This window comes from Cervus elaphus, chromosome 11 (assembly GCF_910594005.1).
Source record: "Cervus elaphus chromosome 11, mCerEla1.1, whole genome shotgun sequence".
In the NCBI taxonomy this organism is placed as follows: Eukaryota; Metazoa; Chordata; class Mammalia; order Artiodactyla; family Cervidae; genus Cervus; species Cervus elaphus.
In genome coordinates this window covers 10,862,825-10,887,786 of record NC_057825.1, presented here as the reverse complement: position 1 = coordinate 10,887,786, position 24,962 = coordinate 10,862,825, and the positions used below count along the sequence as shown (strand labels likewise).

At 38.7% G+C, this 24,962-nt stretch overlaps 1 protein-coding gene across 6 annotated transcripts in view; it reads right to left on the bottom strand.

Annotated features, from left to right (window-relative positions):
- Positions 1–24,962, bottom strand: part of SCAI (suppressor of cancer cell invasion) — a 120,702-nt gene that overhangs the window by 16,176 nt on the left and 79,564 nt on the right. For 3 of the 6 annotated variants that reach the window (XM_043916863.1, XM_043916861.1, XM_043916864.1), the window contains 8 exons: positions 24,607–24,708; positions 23,905–24,006; positions 22,587–22,665; positions 20,758–20,857; positions 18,773–18,854; positions 4,771–4,843; positions 1,602–1,775; positions 1,312–1,412 (listed from right to left, as the gene is read on the bottom strand). In XM_043916863.1, coding sequence (XP_043772798.1) covers positions 1,312–1,412; positions 1,602–1,775; positions 4,771–4,843; positions 18,773–18,854; positions 20,758–20,857; positions 22,587–22,665; positions 23,905–24,006; positions 24,607–24,708 — 813 coding nt within the window. Of the gene's footprint in view, positions 1–1,311; positions 1,413–1,601; positions 1,776–3,898; positions 4,043–4,770; positions 4,844–18,772; positions 18,855–20,757; positions 20,858–22,586; positions 22,666–23,904; positions 24,007–24,606; positions 24,709–24,962 lie in introns of those variants that run through there. The other 3 variants (XR_006343365.1, XM_043916862.1, XR_006343364.1) reach the window with 3 other exon arrangements.

Sequence of the window (24,962 nt, the reverse complement as noted above, 5' to 3'; positions counted from 1 at the left end):
CAAAAAAACAAATACATAACTATAAGATCCAGTTATTTATTTGCATGATGAAGTGTTGAGGGGTAAAGACCACAGTCTACTTCAAAATGCATCAAAAACTGAGGTGAACTGATGAATGAAAAAAAAGAGATCGATAAATGTTACATGTTAATAGTTACATGACTACACAGAAACCAAACTACTTAGAGCAAAACAGACCAAAGTCTTGAACACACTCTTCATAAAGAACACATATGAAAAGTTGTTCGATTTCAATAGTCATCCCAGAAATGACACCTGGAACCACAAGTACCTACTACTTAACACCCACCAGATTCACATGAAACATAAGGAATAACAGCAACAGGTGTTGGCAAGGATTGTTGTTGTTTAGTCGCTCAGTTGTGTCTGACTCTTTGCAACCCCATGGATTGCAGAACACCAGGCTTCCCTGTCCTTCACCATCTCCTGGAGCTTACGCAAATTCATGTCCAATGAGTTGGTGATGCCATTCAACCATCTCTTCCTCTGTCATCCCCTTCTCCTTCTGCTTTCAATCTTTCCCAGCATCAAGGTCTTTTCCAATGAGTTAGCTCTTCATATCAGGTGGCCAGTTTTGGAGCTTAAGCTTCAGCATTAGTCCTTTGAATGAATATTCAGGGTTGATTTCCTTTAGGATTGACTGGTAGGATCTCCCTGCAGTTCAAGGGACTCTCAAAGTCTTCTCCAGCACCACAGTTCAAAAGCATCGATTCTTCAGGGCTCAGCCTTCTGTATGGCCCAACTCTCACATCCATACATGACTGCTGGAAATAGCAACTCTTACACATGGCTAATGCAAGGGTAAACTAGTACAGCCAGGCCATTAACTAGTAAGGCTGAATACACCTGTACTGTCTGACCCTGTAATCCACTACTAGGTACGTTCCCCAGAGAAAATCTGTACGTGTGCCAAGTAACTGATGAAAGATTTCACAGTGGCGTCATTTTTAACAATAACAAACCAGACACAACCCAAAGGGCCATTATCAGAAGATAATGAGTGACATGTGACAAAATTATAATGACAATTACAAAATTCAGGGTTTTAGTTTCATTTGAGAAGGAGATAAGATCAGGAAGGCCCCTTGAGGGGCCTCAAAGGTAATGAAAACTTTCTGCTTCTTAAACTGAGTGGTAGATACTCAGACGTGCCTGATATTGTTCATCTTCATACCTTACATATTAATGTATGAATATTATTTTGGATCTATTCAAAGTTAATACAGGTAAAACATGATGCTTAAATACCTAAAATGGCAGGATTAATCTTTAATGATATTGTTTGCCTACCCGAAAAATCTTGTGCATCCTCATGGTGGCTGAACAAAAGATAAATCTTGTGAGAAGCAAGCGAAGAAATTCATCTCCAAAAAACTGGAGAAATGCCTGATCTGCAAAGAGGAGAAAAGTGATAGTAAAAGGATACTTAAGTGGAAAATACATTTCAAAAGGGAATAAATGTTCAGGAAAACCTTCTCAACTTTCCTACCTTCAACAAATACCATTACATCAAACAATTTAAACAATTTTAAACCAGGATAGTACATTTTGTTAAGTGTGCAGTTAGAGTAGTAGGGTACCTATTGAACGTGAATGGGTCAGTAGCTGGGCAATGTCGCGGTTGATTTTTCGAAGATATTCTTGACACTTTTCCCATAGGCCTCTACGCATGCTTGACAGTCCAGAGACAAATAGGAAGGCCATTAGAGGATTGTTCAAAAAGAGAGTGAACAGGCTACCTCGTTGAGATTGATCTGTAATAACAAACATGTTAAATATATAGAAAACAGTTTCACAAAAGAGAGGCATTTGAGGAACATCTTAATATATATGTATAAAATTAATGATAATTATAATAATGTTAACATTAATAATGTTATATATAACATTCATTATATATATATATGTATATCATTAAATTATAATTCAGCCAAGTAGATTTGGCCTAGAACTACAAAAGTAAAGCCCAGGTATGTTGCTTTCTGCTGAACAAACTTAAGATAGAGCCTCAACTCTATCAACTTAAGAGAAATGGAAAACGAACATGTTCCTTTGCTTTTTCCCCTCCAGCTAACAACTTCCATGCAAATATGGCAAGTGCTGGATCATGGGCAGCTCCTGATGGAACCCTCTGAGGAGCACTAGAGCTGCAAGTCACCTTCATTCTCCTTTGTTAGTTGCTCTTTCTTTACCTGTCCCATAAACATCAGTATTTTCTCTCTACACACTGCTGATGTCCCCTATGCACATAATTTTGGCTATCACTTATGTGCCTACTAATTCAGAGTTCTCTAGCTGCAGCCTAACTGAGCCCCTTAGGTCCAGAATGGCACTGTTCTACAGCAGCCACTAGGCACTTCAAAAGAGTGTCCAAACTGAGACACACTGTGGAGTGTAAAACATACATGGGATTTCAAAGCCTCAGTACAAAAAGATGTATCGCTAACCTTAATTTCACCTGTTTGACTCTAAAGACTTTTAAAAGTGGTATTTCTAGTAGCTACTAGAAAACTTAAAATCATACGCGTGATTCCTATTATATTTCTACTGGACACAGTAGCTCCCGACTGTGACATTAACCTAACTCTCAAAGGTAACCTCAAACTCAACACGTTAAACTTAAGACTCAGAAGCAAATTCTTTCCCCTTATTTGTTCTCTTACAAATCTTATCCAGGATCATCATTTCTACCAGCACCTTAGCCAGACACCTGGAAGTCCATGCTTCCCTCCTCTCCTTGGTTCCCTCATCCTGTCCATCACCAAGTCCTCTTGGTTCTCTGGAACAACTGTCTTCTGGAGCCAGCTAACAAGCCATTGTCTTTACTCTGGCCACCATCATCTCCCCATTTTCATCAGATCTCCTCTCCAATTCATTCTTCACATGTTCACATGCTATTTCTTTGCTGCTGCTGCTGCTGCTAGAACACTCTTACTCAACCATATTTCACTCCTATCTACCTGTCTAATTTTATGCATCCTTCAACTCCACTTGAGACATCATTTCATCCACTTTCTTAACACTCAAGGGCTAGTTAGGCCTTCATCTTACTGTACATGTGCTTCATCCAAGCAAACACTAAGAGTACCCACAGCAATTGCCTGTTAGGTTATCTGTATCTTCTACCTAGCACAGTACCTGATAAAATGTTAAACAAATGCTTGTTGAATGAATGAAGTAACTCTTGGTTAAAGAGAGAACTGTAGACTTTAGATAACAGAAGTGCAGGAATCTAATTTGACATTCCAAATACTTTGGTACTGGCCAGCTTTGTGTCCAGGTGGGACACATTTTAGGGACTAGAGGTCTAAGTTTTATGGCCCAAAAGATAGGATTCTGGACTAAGACACATTAAGGACATATATTTAAATTAAGCACATTATAATAATGATGATAGTTAACACATATTGAATACTTGCTGTGTACTCAGAATTCTTTAAGGAGGTAGATACTATTATTATCTCCATTTATTAGGAAAGAAACTGAGGCACAGAATGGCTGAGGAACTTCCCAAGGTCACACAGCTCGTAGGGGGCAGAGTTGGGACTCAAATATGATCAATTTGCCTCTAGAGTCTGTGTTTTTACCCTCTTCACAATAAAACCTTTCTGATTAAATAATCATGGTAGTAACCCATTTGTTCATGCAATTTAAAATAAAGCTGTTTCGTGACAGGAAAAACCTGATAGCAAAAAGTACTCGCCATTGGAAGGGGTTACATTTCTTCAGAAATGGTAAGAAACAGGTTAACCAAGTCCTCAAAGCGGGAGAGTTTTACCGTTGTTTGAAGGTAAGTTCTATCCCTCAGTGATTTGTCTTCTAGATACATGAACTTAGTATTTCTACATGTTTTTCCCTGTTAAATAGCAGAACTTACCTTAAAACAACGGTGAAAAGTCTCCAGCTTCTCTCGGGCATTCAAATGCTGACCATCACCTCCTGTGTCAAACTATATCAGCAGACAGGACTTCTGGCTGGGAAGTAGCAGTAAAATGCCATCCCCCACAGAGAGACACCAGCACTGTTCACGGTTAGGAAGATAGTGAAACAGTGACAAGTACTGCTAAAACAGGAGTAAGGTTTGTTTAGTATTTTACCTAGCTTAATAACTAGGCGTTAGAATTAGATTTTATGTGTTGCTTACTGAGGACAAATTATTCAAGACAAAAAAATTTTCATTTCTCAGCTACTTGAGAAACGTCAAAACACTGACCTGTCTCTCTGGCACATTGAGAAGAGGTTTTTTTATGTTAAAAATACAGTGATGTAAAAATGTGAATAAAAGAAACCCTTTAAGTTGTGCCAGCTAGGTTATCCTAATTCTTGGGCATGGATTAAAACGTGTCCTAGACCAGATTTCTCACGGTCTTAAAAGATACTTAAAATACATAGCCAGACATCGAAGAAATCGTACTATGTGGATGAAGACAAGCACACCTACAAAACAAATTTTAACATTCACAAATCTTAAGTTCCCCAATAGCAAGCGAACCAAAACCACTCTCTTCTCAAGGACGTTTTACCATTTCTTTTAGACCTATCTCAAGGCCTAACTGTAGCCCATTCAGGAAGTCTGATTGTTGGCAAGACTTTTGGGTTTATTTCAGACTGATAGTTGCCACATTAAACACTATAAACCAACAACTGACCATTATAGATGGGGAGACAAAGATCAGATCAGTATTATTCAAAATGAAGACGTAAGTTGATTTGCAACCTATGGATATAACAGGGAATGAAAGAACATACCTTGTAAAGCTTTTGGATAGGCTGTAGGAGAAAGCAAGCAGACTAGTGGCTGTCCAAATAAGTTTGTGAAATTCTGTAATATACAAGAATTTAAAACTTTCATTAAAGATTTGACCAATGACAGTTACTCAGTAATTTTCCAAAGCATATCACTAGTGTATAGATCAGGTTCTTTTACTCATAAGTAGATGCAGAAACATCAGTAACGGCTGAAGAGGCTGTCATTCAAGTATAACTAACATGCATAATAGACTTTCTTAAAATGGTGACAATTTATTAAGCAAACTATCGATTTTTAAAGTAATGGCACACACATGGTTGCAGTGTTACAGGGAGGGGTGACCTGGCTGTTTAAGAGGCCACTCCACCGGGCAGCACACCTAGGATTTACAAGGGCAGATTTGCCAAGATCTAGGACCTGGCTCTCAGCCTCATAGGCTATAAAACCTGACTTACAGGTACATGAAGGCTGGATTCATCTCTCGCTGTGAATCATGTTAATAGAGTGTACAGAATGATGCATAAAACCAGAAGGTCAATGTGTTAATTTACGGTGAGAATTAAACTGACATTCACTACTCCTGCATGATTAATACTGTCCTTTCTATAAAGGCAGAGCTACATGAGAAGTAAAATCATAAACTGTGTGGTAAAACAACAAGAGAGATAAAACTCCTAGGAGTAAACTTAATAAGAAGGGAAAAAATACCAAAACAACTAAAAAAACACTTTTGAATGATAAACATGAAGACTTGAACAAACGGAAAGACATACTATGTTCTTAGAGGGAAACCCATTCTAAAGATGTCATTATACTAATTTATTAAAATTTAAATCAACCTTAACAAAAATGGCCACAGATTTTTTTTCCTCCTGCAATTCAAAGAAATTATAAAGTGCATTTGGATAAGACACATTAGCCAGGAAGATTCTGAAAAAGAAGAGCAGGGGGACTTGCTTGGCGGTCTGTGGTTAAGAATTCCTGAATAATGTGCTTCCATTGCTGGGGACACAGGATCAATCCCTGGCTGATGAACTAAGATCCCACATGCAATGTGATGTGGTCAAAAAATAAATAAAAATAAAGCTAAAAAGTTTTTTAAAAAGAGTAAAGAGGGGAAACTAGACTTATCAGATACTAAAGCATACTTTAAGGCCTCAGTAATTTAAAATATGTGCCTTGGCATAAAAGGAGGCAGAAAAACCAATGGAAGAAAATGAAGAGTTCAGAATTAGACCCTGAAATAGATGAGGCTTAAGGATATATGATAAGGTAAGGATGATGGTTGGGATTGGCAGGAAAAACTGACATTTATCTAGAAAACTCCATACTTCACACCAAAATCTAGGATGAATTTCTGATATAATCAATTTAAATGTAAAAAATTAAACAGCATCAGTGCTGAAAGAAAATATAAGAAAATAAGGGTAACTTCTCTAATCTAGAAGATCTTCCTAACGATTGTAATTAAGATTAACAAACCCATTACAAAAACCAAAGGCTTGTGAATTGTAAAATATAGCATAAACTAAAGCAAAAGCCAGAAGATGAACTGGGGAAAACATCTGCAACTCACTTTACAAAGGATTAATCTCCTTAATATAGAAAGAGCTTTTCCAAATCCATAAGAAAAAGACCACTGTTTCAATAGAAAAATGGGTAAAAGGTAACAGGGAATACAGTATTGACTGATTTTTATATATGTAATCTCCTTGCATTTTTCAGATAAACTCTTTTGGTAGATTATTCTATTAGTAGGTGTATTTGCTGCTGTTCAGTTGCTCAAGGTCACATAAATGTCTTGTGGCCTGTTATAGAATGAATTGGGTATTTCTGACATTTTACACTGCTCTAGAATTGTATCAATTATCAAAGTTTAAAAGAGCTTACTGGTGAACTCAACTTTACAACTTTAAAATAGTACATAGTATCTTTTCAAAGATCTCTTTTCTTCAACAGATACTCACTGAACCTACAAACTAGATATTGTTATAGGTGCTAGGGGTACTGCAGTAAAAAAAAAACAAAAACAAAAACAAAAAAACAGATTTAAAAAAAAAATCCGTCTTTCTGGAGCTAACATTTAGATGGGGGTGGAGGTGGCAGGTAGCAAACCTGCAGTAAACAAAATAAAGTTATATAATATTACAGAGGTTGACAAGTGCTACATATGCAAAGACAGCCAAGTACAGAGAGCAGTAAAGCAAAGATTCATAATCAGACTGTATTTCAATTCCAAATCAGCCATCTTGTGTCCTGGTTTTATCAGTAAAACGGGGTTAACAGAAATAACACATTGGGTTGCAAGGATTAAATGCGTTAGCATTTGTAAAGTGCTTAAAATAGCACATGGTAACAGAAGCTAACTGTTATGATTATGAGAAAAATAAAGAAAGGTGACTAGAGTGCTGGGGAGGCATATAATTTTAAATAGGGCAATTACAAAAAAATGAACTAAAATGGATAGGAATGGGCAAATTTAATTCAGATGACCATTATATCTACTACTGTAGGCAAGAATCTCTTAGAAGAAATGGAGTAGCCCTCATAGTTAACGAAAGACTCTGAAATGCAGTACTTGGGTGCAATCTCAAAAACAACAGAATGATCTTGGTTCATTTCCAAGGCAAACCATGCAATATCACAGTAATCTAAGTCTATTCCCCAACCACAAAAGCCAAAAAAGCTGAAGCTGAATGGTTCTACAAAGACCTATAAGACCTTCAAGAACTAACATCCAAAATAGATGTCCTTTCCATCATAGGGGAGTGGAATGCAAAAAAGTAGGAAGTCAAGAAACACCTGAAGCAACAGGCAAGTTTGGCCTGGGAGTACAAAATGAAGCAAGGCAAAGGCTAACAGTTTTGCCAAGAGAACACACTGGTCATAACAAACACCCTCTTCCAACAACACGAGAGACGACTCTACACATGGACATCACCAGATAGTCAACACTGAAGTCAGATTGATTATATTCTTTGCAGCCAAAGATTGAGAAGCTCTATACAGTCAGCAAAAACAAGACTGGGAGCTGACTGTAGCTCAGATCATGAACTCCTTATTGTGAAGTCAAGTGGGCCTTAGGAAGCATCACTATGAGCAAAGCTAGTGGAGATGACAGAATTCCAGCTGAACTATTTCAAATACTAAAAGATGATGTTGTTAACGTGTTGCACTCAATATGCCAGCAAGTATGGAAAACTTAGTAGTGGCCACAAGACTGAAAAAGGTCAGTTTTCATTCCAATCCCAAAGAAGGGCTATGCCAAAGAATGTTCACACTACCACACAATAGACTCATATCGCAGGCTAGCAAGGTCATGCTCAAATTCCTCCAAGTGAGACTTCAATAGTACATGAACCAAGAACTTTCAGATTTTGAAAAGGCAGAGGAACCAGAAATCCAATTGCCAGCATCCACTGGATCACTGAAAAAGCAAGGGAATTCCAGAAAAACATACACTTCTGCTTCACTAACTATGCTAAAGCCTTTGACTGTGTTGACAAACTGGTGAAAATTCTAAAGAGATAGGAATACCAGATCACCTTATTTACCTCCTGAGAAGCAAAAGTTGGAACTGGACATGGAACAACTGACTCGTTCCAAATTGTGAAAGGAGTACAGCAAGGCTGTATATTGTCATCCTGCTTATTTAACTTATATGCAGAGTACATCATGCAAAATGCCAGGCTGGGTGAAGCTCAAGCTGGAATCAAGATTGCTGGGAGAAATATCAATAACCTCAGATATACAGATAACACCACCCTAATGGCGGAAAGCAAAGAGGAACTAAAGAGTCTTTTGATGAAGGTGAAAGAGGAGAGTGAAAAAGCTGGTTTAAAACTCAACCTTCAAAAAACAAAGATCATGGCAGCTGGTCCCATCACTTCATGGCAAATAGATGGGAAAACAGTGGCAGACTTTATTTTCTTGGCTCCAAATTCACTGCAGACGGTGACTGCAGCCATGAAATTAAAACGCCCTTGCTCCTTGGAAGAAAAGCTATGACAAACTAGACAATGTATTAAAAAGCAGAGACATCACTTTGCTGACAAAGGTCTATACAGTCAAAGCTATGGTTTTTCCAGTAGTCGTGTACAGATGTGACAGTTGGACCATATAGAAGGATGAGCACCAAGAATTAACGCTTTCAAACTGTGGTGTTGGAGAAGACTCTTGAGAGTCCCTAGGACTGCAAGGACATCAAATCAGTCAATCCTAAAGGAAATCAACCCTGAATATTCACTGGAAGGACTGATGCTGAAGCTGAAGCTCTAATACTTTGGCCACCTGATGCGAAGAACTGACTCACTGGAAAAGACCCTGATGCTAGGAAAAATTGAAGGCAGGAGGAGAAGGGGACAAGAAAGGATGAGATGGTTGGATGGCATCATTGACTCAATGGACATCAGTTTGAGCACCTCCAGAAGATGGTGAAGGACAGGGAAGCCTGGTGTGCTGTAGTTCATGAGGTCACAAAGAGTTGGACACAACTGAGCAACTGAACAACAACAAAATTAGGGAAAGCTCTATTAAGAGGCTTCAGTTGATTAAACACCTGGAAAACAACAAGTGTTCTTTGGAAGAGGATTCACGGTTGAAGGAACAGAACACAAAGATCCTAAGCAGAAGACTGCCAGGTATGTCTGAGGAACAGCAAGATCTGTGTGGCTGAAGAGAACTGTGATAAGGAGACCACAAGAGAAGATCAGAGATGCATTTGGGGGTGGGAGAGCAGCGTGAGAGCAAAGCATGAAGCCTTTACCCTTAGTAAGATGAGGATCCTTCAGAGCAGATAAGTGACATAATCTGATTTACAGGCACACCCTGTAGGAGAGCAAGGGCAGGAGGAGGAAGCCTAGTTATGAGGCTACTGCAAAAATTAAGGGGAGAGACGATGGTGGCAGTGAAGGTGGTAAGATTCTGGGCATATTAGTTATAACCAAGAAAATATTCTGAAATGGATGTAGGTGTGAGGGAAGGAAAAGTTCAGAAGGAAACTAAGGATTTGGGCTAGGGCAACTATAAAAGGACAATAGTCATTAACTAATACGGGGAAGTTGGCCACAGAAGAGGTCTAGAAACTCTGTCCTGGGCATGTTAGCTTTGCAATCTCTATTAGAGTCGCCAATGAGAGATGTGGAGTAGGTAGATTATATTTGAGTTTGGGGTTAACTGAGAAAGATTTGGGCTGGTGATATAAATGTGGAAATTATCAGCACAGAGATAGTAATTAAAGTCATGAAACTATTAAGGGCATCTAGGGAGTCAGCTGTAGCTAGAAAAGAAGAGGAACAAGGATGGAGCCCAGGGTATTCCAGTGATAGGTCAGAGAGATGAGGAAACACCAGCAGAGGAGACTGAGAAAATAAGCTTGACACCAGGCCTTTAGGATTGATGCTGAAGCTGAAGCTCCAATGCTTGGGCCACCTGATGCGAAGAGCCAACTCTTTGGGAAAGTTCCTGACGCTGGGAAAGATTGAAGGCAAGAGGAGATGAGGGCGGCAGAGGATGAAATGGTTAGGTAACATCACTGACTCAATGGACGAGTTTGAGCAAATTCCAGGAGATGGTGAACAACAGGGAAGCCTGCTGCGCTGCAGTCCATAGGCTCGCAGAGAGTCAGACACAACTTAGCAACTGAAGAACAACAACAAGGCCTCCCCTGCCTTGAGGCAATTGAGCCACTTGGACTTAGATTTTAAAGGCCTTATACAGAGAAGGGGACAGAAGTCAGAGCTCAGGGTCTGTCTAAAATGAGAGTCTAATAGAAAACCAGCCATGCTAATCTGGAATCCCAAAGGGCTATACTCTCACTGTACGTATGCATGTGAAAGATCCCCGGTCATGTCTCTTTTCGACCTCATGGACTATACAGTCCATGGAATTCACTGTGAGGGTGAACAAAAACGAAATTTCACACTTTCCCTACCCACCATGACCATGCCTCAACAGATCACAAGAAAAATTTTCCTGGTGCCGAGCAGAATAGAGAAAGAGCAAGCAAAGGAACCAAACAGCCCTAAGGGTTTTAACTATAAGCCAGCCCTCTTGCATGTTTATAGTCCAAATTCATACCACTTAGGTAATTAAGCCACGCCGTGTGCAGCCACCCAAGACGGTCGGGCCATGGTGGAGAGGGCTGACAGAACGTGGTCCACTGGAGAAGGGAATGGCAAACCACTTAAGTATTCTTGCCTTGAGAACCCCATGAACAGTATGAAAAGGCAAAATGACAGGATACTGAAAGAGGAACTCCCCAGGTCGGTAGGTGCCCAATATGCTACTGGAGATCTGTGGAGAAATAACTTTAGAAAGAATGAAGGGATGGAGCCAAAGCAAAAACAACACCCAGTTGTGGATGGGACTGGTGATAGAAGCAAGGTCCGAGGCTTTAAAGAGCAATATTTCGTAGGAACCTAGAATGTTAGGTCCATGAATCAAGGCAAACTGGAAGTGGTCAAACAGGAGATGGCAAGAGTGAATGTCAACATTCTAGGAATCAGCGAACTAAAATGGACTGGAATGGGTGAATTTAACTCAGATGACCATTATATCTACTACTGTGGGCAGGAATCCCTTAGAAGAAATGGAGTAGCCATCATAGTCAACAAAAGAGTCCAAAATGCAGTACTTGGATGCAATCTCAAAAACGACAGAATGATCTCTGTTCGTTTCCAAGGCAAACCATTCAATATCGCTGTAATCCAAGCCTATGCCCCAACTAGTAATGCTGAAGAAGCTGAAGTTGAACGGTTCTATGAAGACCTACAAGACCTTTTAGAGCTAACACCGCAAAAAGATGTCCTTTTCATTATAGGGGACTGGAATGCAAAAGTAGGAACTCAAGAAACACCTGGAGTGACAGGTGAATTTGGCCTTGGAGTACGGAATGAAGCAGGGCAAAGGTTAATAGAGTTTTGCCAAGAAAACGCACTGGTCATAGCAAACACCCTCTTCCAACAACACAAGAGAAGACTCTACACATGGACATCACCAGATGGTCAACACCAAAATCAGACTGATTATATTCTTTGCAGCCAAAGATGGAGAAGCTCTAGACAGTCAGCAAAAACAAGACCAGGAGCTGACTGTGGCTCAGATCATGAACTCCTTATTGCCAAATTCAGACTTAAACTGAAGAAAGTAGGGGAAACCACTAGACCATTCAGGTAAGACCTAAATCAAATCCCTTATGACTATACAGTGGAAGTGAGAAATAGATTTAAGGGACCACATCTGATAGACAGAGAGCCTGATGAGCTATGGACGGAGGTTCGTGACATTGTACAGGAGACAGGGAACAAGACCATCCCCATGGAAAAGAAATGCAAGAAGGCAAAATGGTTGTCTGAGGAGGCCTTACAAATAGCTGTGAAAAGAAGAGAAGTGAAAAGCAAAGGAGAAAAGGAAAGATATTCCCATTTGAATGCAGAGTTCCAAAGAATAGCCAGGAGAGATAAGAAAGCCTTCCTCAGCAATCAATGCAAAGAAATAGAGGAAAACAACACAATGGGAAAGACTAGAGATCTCTTCAAGAAAATTAGAGATATCAAGGGAACATTTCAGGCAAAGATGGGTTCGATAAAGGACAGAAATGGTATGGACCTAACAGAAGCAGAAAATATTAAGAAGAGGTGACAAGAATACACAGAAGAACTGTACAAAAAAGATCTTCATGACCCAGATAATCACAATGGTGTGATCACTCACCTAGAGCCAGACATCCTGGAATGTGAAGTCAAGTGGGCCTTAGAAAGCATCACTACGAACAAACCTAGTGGATGTGATGGAATTCCAGTTGAGTTATTTCAAATCCTGAAAGATGATGCTGTCAAAGTGCTGCACTCCATATGCCAGCAAATTTGGAAAATTCAGCAGTGGCCACAGGACTGGAAAAGGTCAGTTTTCATTCCAATCCCTAAGAAAGGCAATCCCAAAGAATGCTCAAACTACCACACAATTGCACTCATCTCACATGCTAGTAAAGTAAGCTTAAAATTCTCCAAGCCAGGCTTCAGCAATACGTGAACCATGAACTTCCAGATGTTCAAGCTGCTTTTAGAAAAGGCAGAGGAACCAGAGATCAAATTGCCAACATCTGCTGGATCATCGAAAAAGCAAGATAGTTCCAGAAAAACATCTATTTCTGCTTTATTGACTATGCCAAAGCCTTCGACTGTGTGGATCACAACAAACTGTGGAAAATTCTGAAAGAGATGGGAATACCAGACCACCTGACCTGCCTCTTGAGAAACCTGTATGCAGGTCAGGAAGCAACAGTTAGAACTGGATATGGAACAACAGACTGGTTCCAAATAGGAAAAGGAGTACGTGAAGGCTGTATATTGTCACCCTGCTTATTTAACTTATATGCAGAGTACATCATGAGAAACACTGGGCTGGAAGAAGCACAAGCTGGAATCAAGATTGCCGGGAGAAATACCAAAAACCTCAGATATGCAGATGATACCACCCTTATGGCAGAGAGTGAAGAGGAACTGAAAAGGCTCTTGATGAAAGTGAAAGAGGAGAGTGAAAAAGTTGGCTTAAAGCTTAACATTCAGAAAACTAAGATCATGGCATCTGGTCCCATCACTTCATGGCAAATAGATGGGGAGACAGTGGAAACAGTGTCAGACTTTATTTTTTGGGGCTCCAAAACCACTGCGGATGGTGACTGCCGCCATGAAATTAAAAGATGCTTACTCCTTGGAAGGAAAGTTATGACCAACCTAGCTAGCATGTTAAAAAGCAGAGACATTATTTTGCCAACAAAGGTCCGTCTGGCCAAGGCTATGGTTTTTCCAGTGGTCATGTATGGATGTGAGAGTTGGACTGTGCAGAAAGCTGAGCGCCGAAGAATTGATGCTTTTGAACTGTGGTGTTGGAGAAGACTCTTGAGAGTCCCTTGGACTGCAAGGAGATCCAACCAGTCCATCCTAAAGGAGATCAGTGCTGGGTGTTCATTGGATGGACTGATGCTGAAGCTGAAACTCCAATACTTTGGCCACCCTATGTGAAGAGTTGACTCATTGGAAAAGACCCTGATGCTGGGAGGGATTGGGGGCAGGAGGAGAAGGGGACGACAGAGGATGAGATGGCTGGATGGCATCACCGACTTGATGGGCATGAGTTTGAGTAAACTCCAGGAGTTGGTGATGGACAGGGAGGCCTGGCGTGCTGCGATTCATGGGGTCGCAAAGAGTCGGACACAACTGAGCAACTGAACTGAACTGAGGTAATCCCAAACACATAGTCCCCAAGCACATGCAGATCCTCTCTGGATGAAAATATCATCATTCTAGGGTTCAGTGACTTTATCACAGAGAATGTTAAGGATACAAGAATAATTGATTCAAAGATAATCAAGCATACCAGGATACAGAAACAGCAACAGGCGTCTTTGGGCAGCAAAAGCAGATTTCAGGTGTAAGAATTACCAGGTGGATAATAAATAATATGATAAGTAGGCCTATTAAGTTTAAAGAAATAAAGAAGAAACATGAAAACAGAAAATAGGGAACAATAAAAAGGGCAATGAATCACTTGAAAAAAGAACCAAATAAAACTTTCTGAAATGAAAAATACCACAGCTAACATAAAACTCAATAAATGAGTTTAATATCCAAGTTAGTCACAGCTGAAAAAAAAGGAATTTGTGAACTGAAAGCTAAACTGAAAGAAATCATCCAAGTTTCAGCCAGAGAAATGAAAAGATAGAAAATAGAGAAGAGAGGTCAAGAGACATGGATGACACAGTGAGAATGATGTATGAATTAAAAGAATCAGAGGTCCAGAAAGAGATGAGAGAGGAGCTGGAGCATGGCCAAGGTCTGAAGAGATAATGGCTAAGAGTTTTCCAGCAGTAATGAAAAACTCTAACCTACAAATTCAAGAAGTCCAGCAACTCCCAATAGGTTAAATATAAAAGAAACAAAACCTAAATAACCACACAACAACACAAATGAAGAGATGGTCTTTCAAAGTGGCATGGAGGAAATGGGAGTGAGTGAGGCTGACTGTCGGAAGAACTCTTAGGTAATTTTGTGTGTGTGCCTTCATAGACCACAGCAACGTACAGACATCAGCCAAGCACTTTAGGACAAAAACTGTTGAGATAAATATGGCTGTTTTGACAAATGTATAAGTCATGTTCACTGGCAGGCATCCAGCTCTGTCATAAATAATTAAATACTCAAAGGATTTTCTTCTTCCAAAGGAGGGGGGGGGGGAGTAGAACTGAAAGAAGTGTTGGCCAAAATGATAGTAGTTATTGTTTTTTTTAACCCCACTAGTACTACATCACTGCAGATGAGGCCTAGACCCTGATGGAAATTTGAGAGTTAACGTGTGGGATATACTTGTTCTGTTAAGAGATCTTGGCGTTTCAATCCTCTCCTCTGAAACGAGGCTCAGACTAGCATGAAAAGCGTCTCTCTTTCTAAATGTAGAAACAGCTTGAGCACTGAAATGAGAAAGACTGCTGGAATCAATCAAGCAAGATATTTAAGCTCCATGGGCAGTTTCCTCAACTATAAATAAGGATAATGGTCCCTATCTTCATATAATCATTCAACATATATTTATTAAGAATTTTTTAAGTATGAGGCACTGGGTATATAAAGATACACGTATAAGCAGATATTAATATAAACTCACACAGACTTCAAGGAGAACAGAGCATAATGCTAATCGATCTTTACGTTCTGGGCAGAACAGTTGAGTCTGCTCCAGTGAGTATGACCAGACCATGAAGAAAGACCTAAAGATTCTGACACCCGAAACGACTCAACAAAAAGGCCCAGCTAGATCAGCAGTCCCCAACCTTTTTGGCACCAGGGACTGATTTCGTGGAAGACTGGGGGTGCAGGGATGGTTTCGGGATAACTTAAGAGTATTACATTTATGTGAACTTTATTTCTAACTTGAATGCTGCTGCTGATCTGACAGGAGGTACTGGTCCATGGCTCCTGAGCTAGACTGTCACACTGAGAAGCTCACTGTGAAGACCCTGCCTATAACCTCAGAGATTCCAACTATTGTGCTAGCTTCCATTATTAAATCTGATCAGAAAAACAAAAATTATGAGTCTCTAAAATGAAATATGCAGGAAAAGCACTAGAAGCAAATCATAATGGAGGAGAGAGATACCATGAAGAGAGAATTTTTAAAATGATCCTTGACATTCTCAAAGGAAAGACAGCATATTTCAACCAGGATAAAAACCAATTACATATGTGCACGTACATATGTCTTACACACACCCATCCATGTCTTTATGAAAGAAACATCCAGAAAACAAATGAAAAGCTCAATAAAAGGTTTAGAAGATAAAGGCAAAGGAATTTCCTAATGAGCAAAAGACTGGAAGATGGAAAATAAAAGGCAAAAAAAATCTGAGGACTAGACCAGAAGGTCCAATACTTGAATGACAAAAATTCTCAAAAGAAGAAAACAGAGGGGAGGAAATCACTGAAAAAATTCAAGAAAACGGGCAGAATTTCCAGACTGAAAGTACATGTACGAAGTACATGCCAAGTACCATAGTTAAAAGTAAAGCCAGACCAGGGCACTCTGTTAAGAAGTTGAAAACACTAGTGACAAAGATAAGAGCCTATACGTTTCCAGGGACTGAACAAAGGTCATATGAAAGATCCAGAATTAGAATGCTTTGTACTTCTTAAGAAATACTAGGGAAAAAAAAAAAGAAAGAAATACTAGAAATATTGAAGATAGAAAGCAATGCAACAATGTTTCCCAAATTCTGAAGGGAAATAACTTCTGATACCAAAACCACCGTTCAGGTGTGAGGGTAAATCAAAGACATTTGCAGAAGTGTGAGACTTCGATCGTTTTATCTCATATTCATCCTTTCCCAGAAGGCTCGATTTTGCTAGAGATGCTGCACCAAAATGAAAGAATAAACCAAATGAGACAGTAATAGAGTGTCCAAGAGGAAGACAGGGGATTCAGGAAACAGGGGATCCAATATAAAAGAGAGATAAAGAATTCCCAGAATAATAATAAAAAGAGATTCTGGGATGAGAGCTGTGTAGTATATGTAGAGGGCACTAGTCCAGAGGCTCTGAGAGATAATTTGTCCCAGAGATAAAATGATGCATCTGAACAACCGGAAAGATTAGAGGACTGGTGAGGAGCTTGGGGTTGAATTTGTGATAAGTTCAGGGGGAAAAAAAAAAAACAAGGAGCAAAGAAAATGTTATTTTCTCCAGGCAAAGTAGAAAGTTGCACAGGAAAGAAAAACTTTACTGTGTGGCTTAGCTGTTAAAACCATTGTACAGGACTTTCCTGGCAGTTCATTAGTTAAGCCTCTGATTTGCCCACTGCATATGGGCTCCCCATTTCACTTCTAATGATCAGTTTGTTCTTGATAATTTAATTTTTTAGAGGAGTAATAGTGCCTGTGCCATCAACACCAAACAAACATAAAAATCTTTCCATTATTCCAAGGTTATCCTGGGGCTCAGGATATAGAAATCTAGAATTATATCATGATATATAATTCCAATTATGCACAGTGGTGTTTTTTAACAATCAACATCCAATACTCATTCTACATCCAAACGACACTGGAAAGAACAAGTACATAACATGAATGATATTCTTGAGATTATAAAAGATGGTATCAAATAATGTCCAATTAAATTAAGTAGAAATTAACAGACTGCTAGAGTACTTTAAATGCACACTAGATCATAGCAAGCAATGCACTTGATCTGGTGCATCAACATACTCTGTTACATCATTAAACTGAAGCAAGTGACTCCTTTTCACTGACAAAGACACAGAACACTTTTTTGAACACTGTGAAGACACAAAATGCCTGGACTCCTCTGGCTTATATGTTTAATTGGGGTAGCGAATAAACCTTTTCCTTCAGCAGTTTACCACTCTCTCAAAAAGATAAAAAAATTACAACAGTACACACATGACTTAAGAAAGTACATAGCTAATTTTCCTAAAAATCAAAAGCTATAATGTTAAACTGGACAAAATGGGTAGCAGGAAACATGCTGAACAATTTAGGGTGGATTGGATGCTCCTGAAATTCAGACTTAAAAAAGTGAAACTAAGCATGAAAATTAGATGGAAAACATAAGAATGGGGTCAGCTTTCTTTGCTAGCAGACATTTCTATTGCTATTCTGATATAAACCTATTAATGTTTGCTTCTCCATTTATTTATATGAACACCTACAAAAGAAATAACTTTAATTGGCAGATCAGTGTTTCTAGCATATTTCTGAGCATACTGACCACTAATGAAATATTCCAACTACATACAAAGGACTCCAAAAACTCCTGTTTTCATTTTCCTGTAAATATTACAGTTTGAATTATAACATCCAACTTTAAAGGGTCTTGCTGCTGCCATTCTTTACACAGCCATTGAAAACCTGTTTCAAGAGCAAAATACAGAACAAGGAATTTTCACATTCGGTCCCTGCTACTTATTTCAGCATCCAGGGTCATCATCATTTTTCATTTACTTCACAAATTAAAAAAAAAAAAATTAAGTGCATCTAAAACAATTTGTGTAGATATTCAATGACTGTAACTACATAACATGGGACAGAAATTTCACTTAAACTATAGTAGCTCAGTGTGTAGAGGGGAAAAGGTATGAAAACTGGAAAAGAAAACTTGCCCATATAGTTCCACCTCTATAAAAGAAAATTATTCTGCGTTATATAACAAAAATAAACCTCCCACCAGAGATCTTGGAAATCTTGAATATTTTTTTCCTGCAGGAGGATTTATTATTTTCCACTGAGTGTCCATTCATGCGTTTTCTTCTTGTTTCTAGTCATAGCACCAGATCCTGACTAGCATGCACAACCTCAAAAGAAAAGAAAGACTAAATACAAATTGTGTAAAATTAAATAAAATAAAGCAAAATAAAAAGGCACATGTTCAGGTTGGTTACCTCGGGGTGGTGCTGTAGCGTCTAATGTGCGATGGAGTGCGCGGAACTTACCTTGTAAGCAACACTGTTGGACGAATCCACAATGATGAACAGCGGCTTCCTTGTGAAGGGGTAGAGATCTCCAGGGTGGAGGCTGGGAAAACAACAACGACGGTAACAATGAATGACTGTATAACTCTATCAGCCGAGCCTCAGAAATCTTATTCTTCAGTTTGGTCTACTCACATCTCTTTTTCACCACAGCACTGAGAGAAAAACAAAAGTTAATTAAGTAGAAGACCAAAAAAGTCTGTATTTATTGGGGCAGACAAGTGAGCAGTTTTATTTGGGAGAAAAAAAAAAACAAGACATAATTATTATTCAAGAATATTCAAGCTAGGGACTTCCCTGCTGGTCCAGTGGTTAAGAATCCACCTTTCAATGCAGAGGACATGGCTTTGACCCCTGGTCAGAGAACTAAGATGCCACATGCCACGGTTGTGCTACAACTGCTGAGCCTGCCCGCGAGAGCCCACAAGCCACAACCAGAGAGACGCCTGCGTCTCACAATGAAATCTTCTGCATGCTGCAACAAAGACCTGGCACAGCCAAATGAATAATAAATAAATACTTTTAAAAGAGAATATTCAAGCTAAAGAGAAATCTATATATTTAAAGATGGATTAAACACACATGAAAATCTCAGAAGTCAGCATTTAGGAACTTCTCTAGTATTTTAAAAAGTTCCTCCTAAGAACAGGTACTGAAGAGAAAATGCAATAACACAACCAGATTTCTATTTCAATGAGTCTTTCAAAATCCATATCCAATTTAAATATTTTTAATGTTTTAAGCCACGGGTCTCCAACTCTGGGATCTAATGCCTAATGATCTGAGTTGGAGTTGATATAATAATAATAGAAATATGGTGCACAATGCAAGTAATACGCTTGAATCATCCAAAAACCATCTCCTCCACCCCGCACAGTGGAACAATTGTCTTCCACAAAACCTGTCCCTAGTGCCGAAAAGGTTGGGGACTGCTATTTTAAGCTATATCTCAATTTTGCAGACGGTAAGTGAGGGCTCCCCTCTTATTATTGCCTGCATTTCCTCTGGACATTTGCATCGGAATCAGCTGGGGTGCTTGTTATAGATACAGATTCACTGGTCCACGGAAGAACTACTAGACCCAAAGTCCAGTAACATGCATTTGAGGGTCACTTCTTAAGATCACAGTATTGGTGTGCATGTTCTTTCCCAGGGTTAGTGGACAATGCATGTATGTGTATAAATATTAATGTAAATGTAAATATACAAAATGATGTGTCAATGAGCAGTATCATCAAACCCCAATATATCTCAAATACAGGTTTTTCTAATATAAATCACTTACAAGTTAAGGTCAACTATAGCACCAACATATGGCTTGGGGAATCTTTCACTATTAACGTGTAATAATTGAAACATTTCCCTCTCTACCCTTCCTTAGCCGCTCTTTAATTTGAAGAGCTATGTTTTTATGTAAAGTGTTATTAGAAATGCAGTTTCAAGCAAGTCCAGTTTCCTCTATAATAAAATTGCTATCTCTCAGCTACAGAAATCCTAGAGCCAATAACAGAACAAGCAGTGAATGTGCTGAGCAAACTTTCATGGATGAAATTTACCTGAAATCATACAGCTAACTTGAGTTTTGCTATATTATGCCAACAGAACCTTATATTAAAATGTTTATGTTGATATTAACATGCATCATGTCCTGAGTTATTATTTATGTACATATTTATTACCTCCTCCAACTTGAATGAACAGATCACCAGTGACTTAATGGTGCCTGACATATAACAGATACTCAATAAAAATTTTTTAAATATAAGCCAACAATTCTAAATGCCTAAGATAGTCAGAGCCTGAAATATTGCTGGAATCCATATAAGTGTTATGAACAGTTGTCTGAGGGGACATTTCTAGTACTATAAAACAGTCCCCACTTCACTTAACATATTATAAGGTATAACTTTAATTTTTATAATAGGGAAAGACACCAGAATACATACCAATGCATTTCCTTGTGGGACTGATTTCGTTTGTGGATGGCATCTCCATTTATAATATCTCGGTTACTATTAGTAAGTACCCCTCCAAAATCATAAGGACCTGTAAAGACAGAAGGGAAGAATCCTAGACTTCAGTTGGAGAGTAACATTAACATGTACAAAGGTACTGGGTGAATCTCTCACTGATACAAGTGGAAGATAATTAAAAAACATTTTTATTAATTTAAAATTTAACACTTCAGTTTAACACAGAATTTCAGTATTTCAGCATGTTGCCTGTTTCAGCATTTTAAAAGATCATTGTCATTAGTTCTTCAGATAATAATGAGAAACAAAACAAAAATCTACTGTATCCCATTATTCTGGGTTTAAAAAAAAAGGGGGATGGAGATCTGGGATGTTCAAAATGATCTTTTCATTTCAATCAAAATTAAAATCTCAAGTTCAACAAATAAAATTACTTAGATAAAAGAGTTGCAGAATGAAGTCCTAATGATTTTTTAAAGTGTAATTTTAGGGCTTCCCTGGTGGCTCAGACAGTAAAGACTGCCTGCAATGGGGGAGACCCAGGTTCAATGACTTCTTAAATTTAAGTGAGTCACTAATTGTAAAATGTAGGGAAATCTTTGAATAGGACTTGAAAATTCTCATTGACAAAAACTTCATGTAAGAAAAGAACTGCCAAATATCAGTGTAGGGGAAAACTCCATTATCATGACTATTTTATCAACCACTGCAATTCCAGTTCAGGAATTAGCCTTTTCCCACTGGCGCTATCAGTTAGTCAAACTCTTGTGTAAATGGAACAGCAACTATGAGATGTGAGAAATAGTCTCTCTCAAAGGCCCATTCCGTTAGTACCTACTGTACTTTGAAAAAAGTAAAACAAGAGATATCAACATGTTAGGTGGGGGTGCAGAATATTTGATTTAATAGCATGTTATAAGACATGGAAATAATTATTTACAAACAAAATCACTAACTTTATTACCAAAAAATTAGTTCATGATTTTGCAACACTTTTAATATCAATGTTATGCTTTATCCCTTAAAAAACTACTGCAGTGAAAAGATTGAGATTTATTTTGTTTTGTTTTCATTTTAACACTTTAAGAGGATCTGTAGGTCATGCAAGGAAGATGGCAGGGACATGCATTGTATAAAGGAATGCAAATTTCAACAAACAAATGAGGAGGAAAATGCTAAGGATGTTAAGAAAAGAATTTCTGTCCAGATAAAGATTTAACCGCCTTGTTTACTTTCAAGTTACTCATCAATTTCGACCAATTTCATATATTCTAAACTCATATGTTCTGGACCATTTCACGGTTTTATTCTGAAATAGCATCCCAATATTCTACAGATTGAATTGGTAAGACCAAAGAAAGGACACAAAACAAAATCGTGTCAAGGACTTGAACTTTCACAGTTACAAAAGTGCACTGATTTCTACAAGACTTTCAGCCACAGTGAAGCCGCTGACCAGATTCTCTAACGCACAAAAGGCTCAGAAAAATTCAATGATGTGAAGCAGTAATTGGTTAGTCCCTGTATAATATATATATATATATATGTTTGCTTTTAGCAAATTTGTTAGCGATGTATGTATGCAGTATGTGAATTTACTGATTTTTTTTACTTCACTGTATAAGACTTCAGCAAATAAAATAGGTATCTACAAGACTGCCAATTCAGCAAATAGACCAAGTTTCAAATTTAGGAGCCTCTCTAGAAAGCGTGAGACGGTTCACGGGCCATGGGCCATCACCTTGTAGAAAATAAAGAGAATTCAAGCCCTGCTCACAACAGGGAGCATTCCTTTATTGTACCTTCACTATCAGAACGACCTGTGGGGAAAACGCCAGTGGCTGACAGGTAAATCAGAAGCACGCTATTGGCAGGCAGCTCCTGAAATGAAAGAAAATCACACATACAAAACAACAAACAGAAAACAACAGTTTCATTTAAAGTTTGTGACATTTTAAAGTTGTGAGGAGGGCTTCCCTATAGGCTCACAAGTAAAGAATCCACCTGTCAATGCAAGAGACATGGGTTTGATCCCTGGTTTGGGAAGATTCCACGTGCAACTAAGTCCGGGAGCTTACTAAACCAACCAATCAGTAGCAGCCACGGGCGCTGTGTACAAAGGGCAGGGACTTAATCAACGTAAGCTTACGACCTGCACTTACTGGGAATTCCTCGTTCATGGGGAATAATTGCAATCCCCAATCCCCATCACGAATGGGGTTCAACGGGTTACCCGCGCCTGCCGGCACAGGGTAGGCACACGCTGAGCCAGTCAGTGTAGCGCGTGTGCTACACTTGTCCCTCTAACCACAACTACTGGGCCCGTGCCCTCTAGAGCCTGTGCTCCGCGAGAAGAAAGGTCACCGCAGTGAGAAGCCCAGGCACCACAACTAGCCCCTGCTCACTGCAAGTGGAGAAAAGTCCGTGCAACAACAAAGACACAGCACAGCCAAAAATAAACACATAATCAAGCTGTGGGGAAAACGAGGACCTAATGTAACATATTATGGTCTTCTTCAAGAGAAAAATCATTCTTGTTACTTCCAACTTGCAACTGTCTACAAAGAAGAGATTCATTATTAATCTACAACTACAGCCCAAAGTTTTGAAGATATTCTCTGCTTCAAAAACCTCATCATGTAAAGAATGTTTGAAAAACTTAAAACAGAGACATAAAGATCTCGACTACAGGTCTGAAAGACAAGCTTCTGTCTGTGCCTTTCTCTATACAAACTGAGCGGAATCCCCTACTCCGTGGTTCTTTCAGATGACCAAAATGTTTCCCAGAGTAGCCTGAATTTGGAACACACCTACACAATCTGCTCCTGCTTTTCAGTTCTGCATTGACTGTTAGGCCTAAAGCAGCTGAGTAAGAAAAATGCAGATGAAGCAGAATGATAATTAATCAATATTCTCATTAATTAATGGTAGGGATCATTCCTGATGTCATACGCAATTTCTACTCCAAAAATAGCTACGATTAGGATATTCTAAAGTCAGTTTTCATTTTCATATTTTTCCTAAATTCTTGACTCAAATATTCAAGGTAAGAGTGACTCTCAGATTCCATTTAAGCCATATTTCCCCCTTACATAGTAAGAAGTACTGGATGATATATACCTTAAAAGATGCTGCTAAGAAAGTGTATAGTTGGCTGAAGGTTGGTTTGTAGAGCAGATACTTGTGCGGGTTTTCTCGCCTGGTAGGCTTGTCAGCTGATTCCTATATTTACACACAGAAAACAATGCAAACACAGTTGGTCCTCTGCATCCATAGGTTCCGCATCCATGGATTCACCCCACCACAGATCAAAAATATTTGAAAACAATTTTCCAGGAAGTTCCAAAATTCAAAACTTAAGTTTGCTGTGCACCAGCAACTATATACATAACATTTACATTGTATTTATAGCTATTTACATGTAATTTACATTCTGTTAGATGTTACAAGTAATCTAGAGATGATTCAACGAATATGGGAGGATGTGTATAGGTTATATATAAACATTATGCAAAAACTTTATATGCTTGAACATCTGAACATCTTGAAACTTCTGAAAGTTTTGATATCCAGAGGGTTCCTAGAACCAATGCCTCGTGGATACAGAGGAATGGCTGTACAAAACGCACTTGACGCATGGATTATCAATGTCTATTTTTACCATCCTCTTTATCAAATATCTTTTTTTAAAACTGTCATTATGCTTATCTTTCTCTCCTGTGTCTCATCAGAGTTCTTTATTCACACTCGTGGCATTTGCTGAATAATAGCATTCCGTGAGGAGCAGAAGCAGCAAACTGCAAACGTAGGGAGAAAAATCACCTGCATTCCTGGTTTATTCATCTGGGAAGCTAAATTCATTGGCTCCCTTTCCAGGGCTTGTAACATCCGGAACATGTCAACAGTTAGTTCACTGAACTTAACCTGCAAGGAAAACAAGTTTGACCATTAATGTAGTACAGAGACCTTAAAGTGTTTAATCCCGTTGTTACTTTTGACTTTCATATGTACCTGATGACACAGGATATTTTATTCTCCAGCATTTTATTATGAAAAAATTTAAAAGAAAGTTGAAAAAAATTATACAGTGACACCCAAATGCTCAATAGCCAGATTCCATAACATTAACATTTCTTTATATTTGCTTTGTAACATCTTGCCCTATCTATTAATCCATC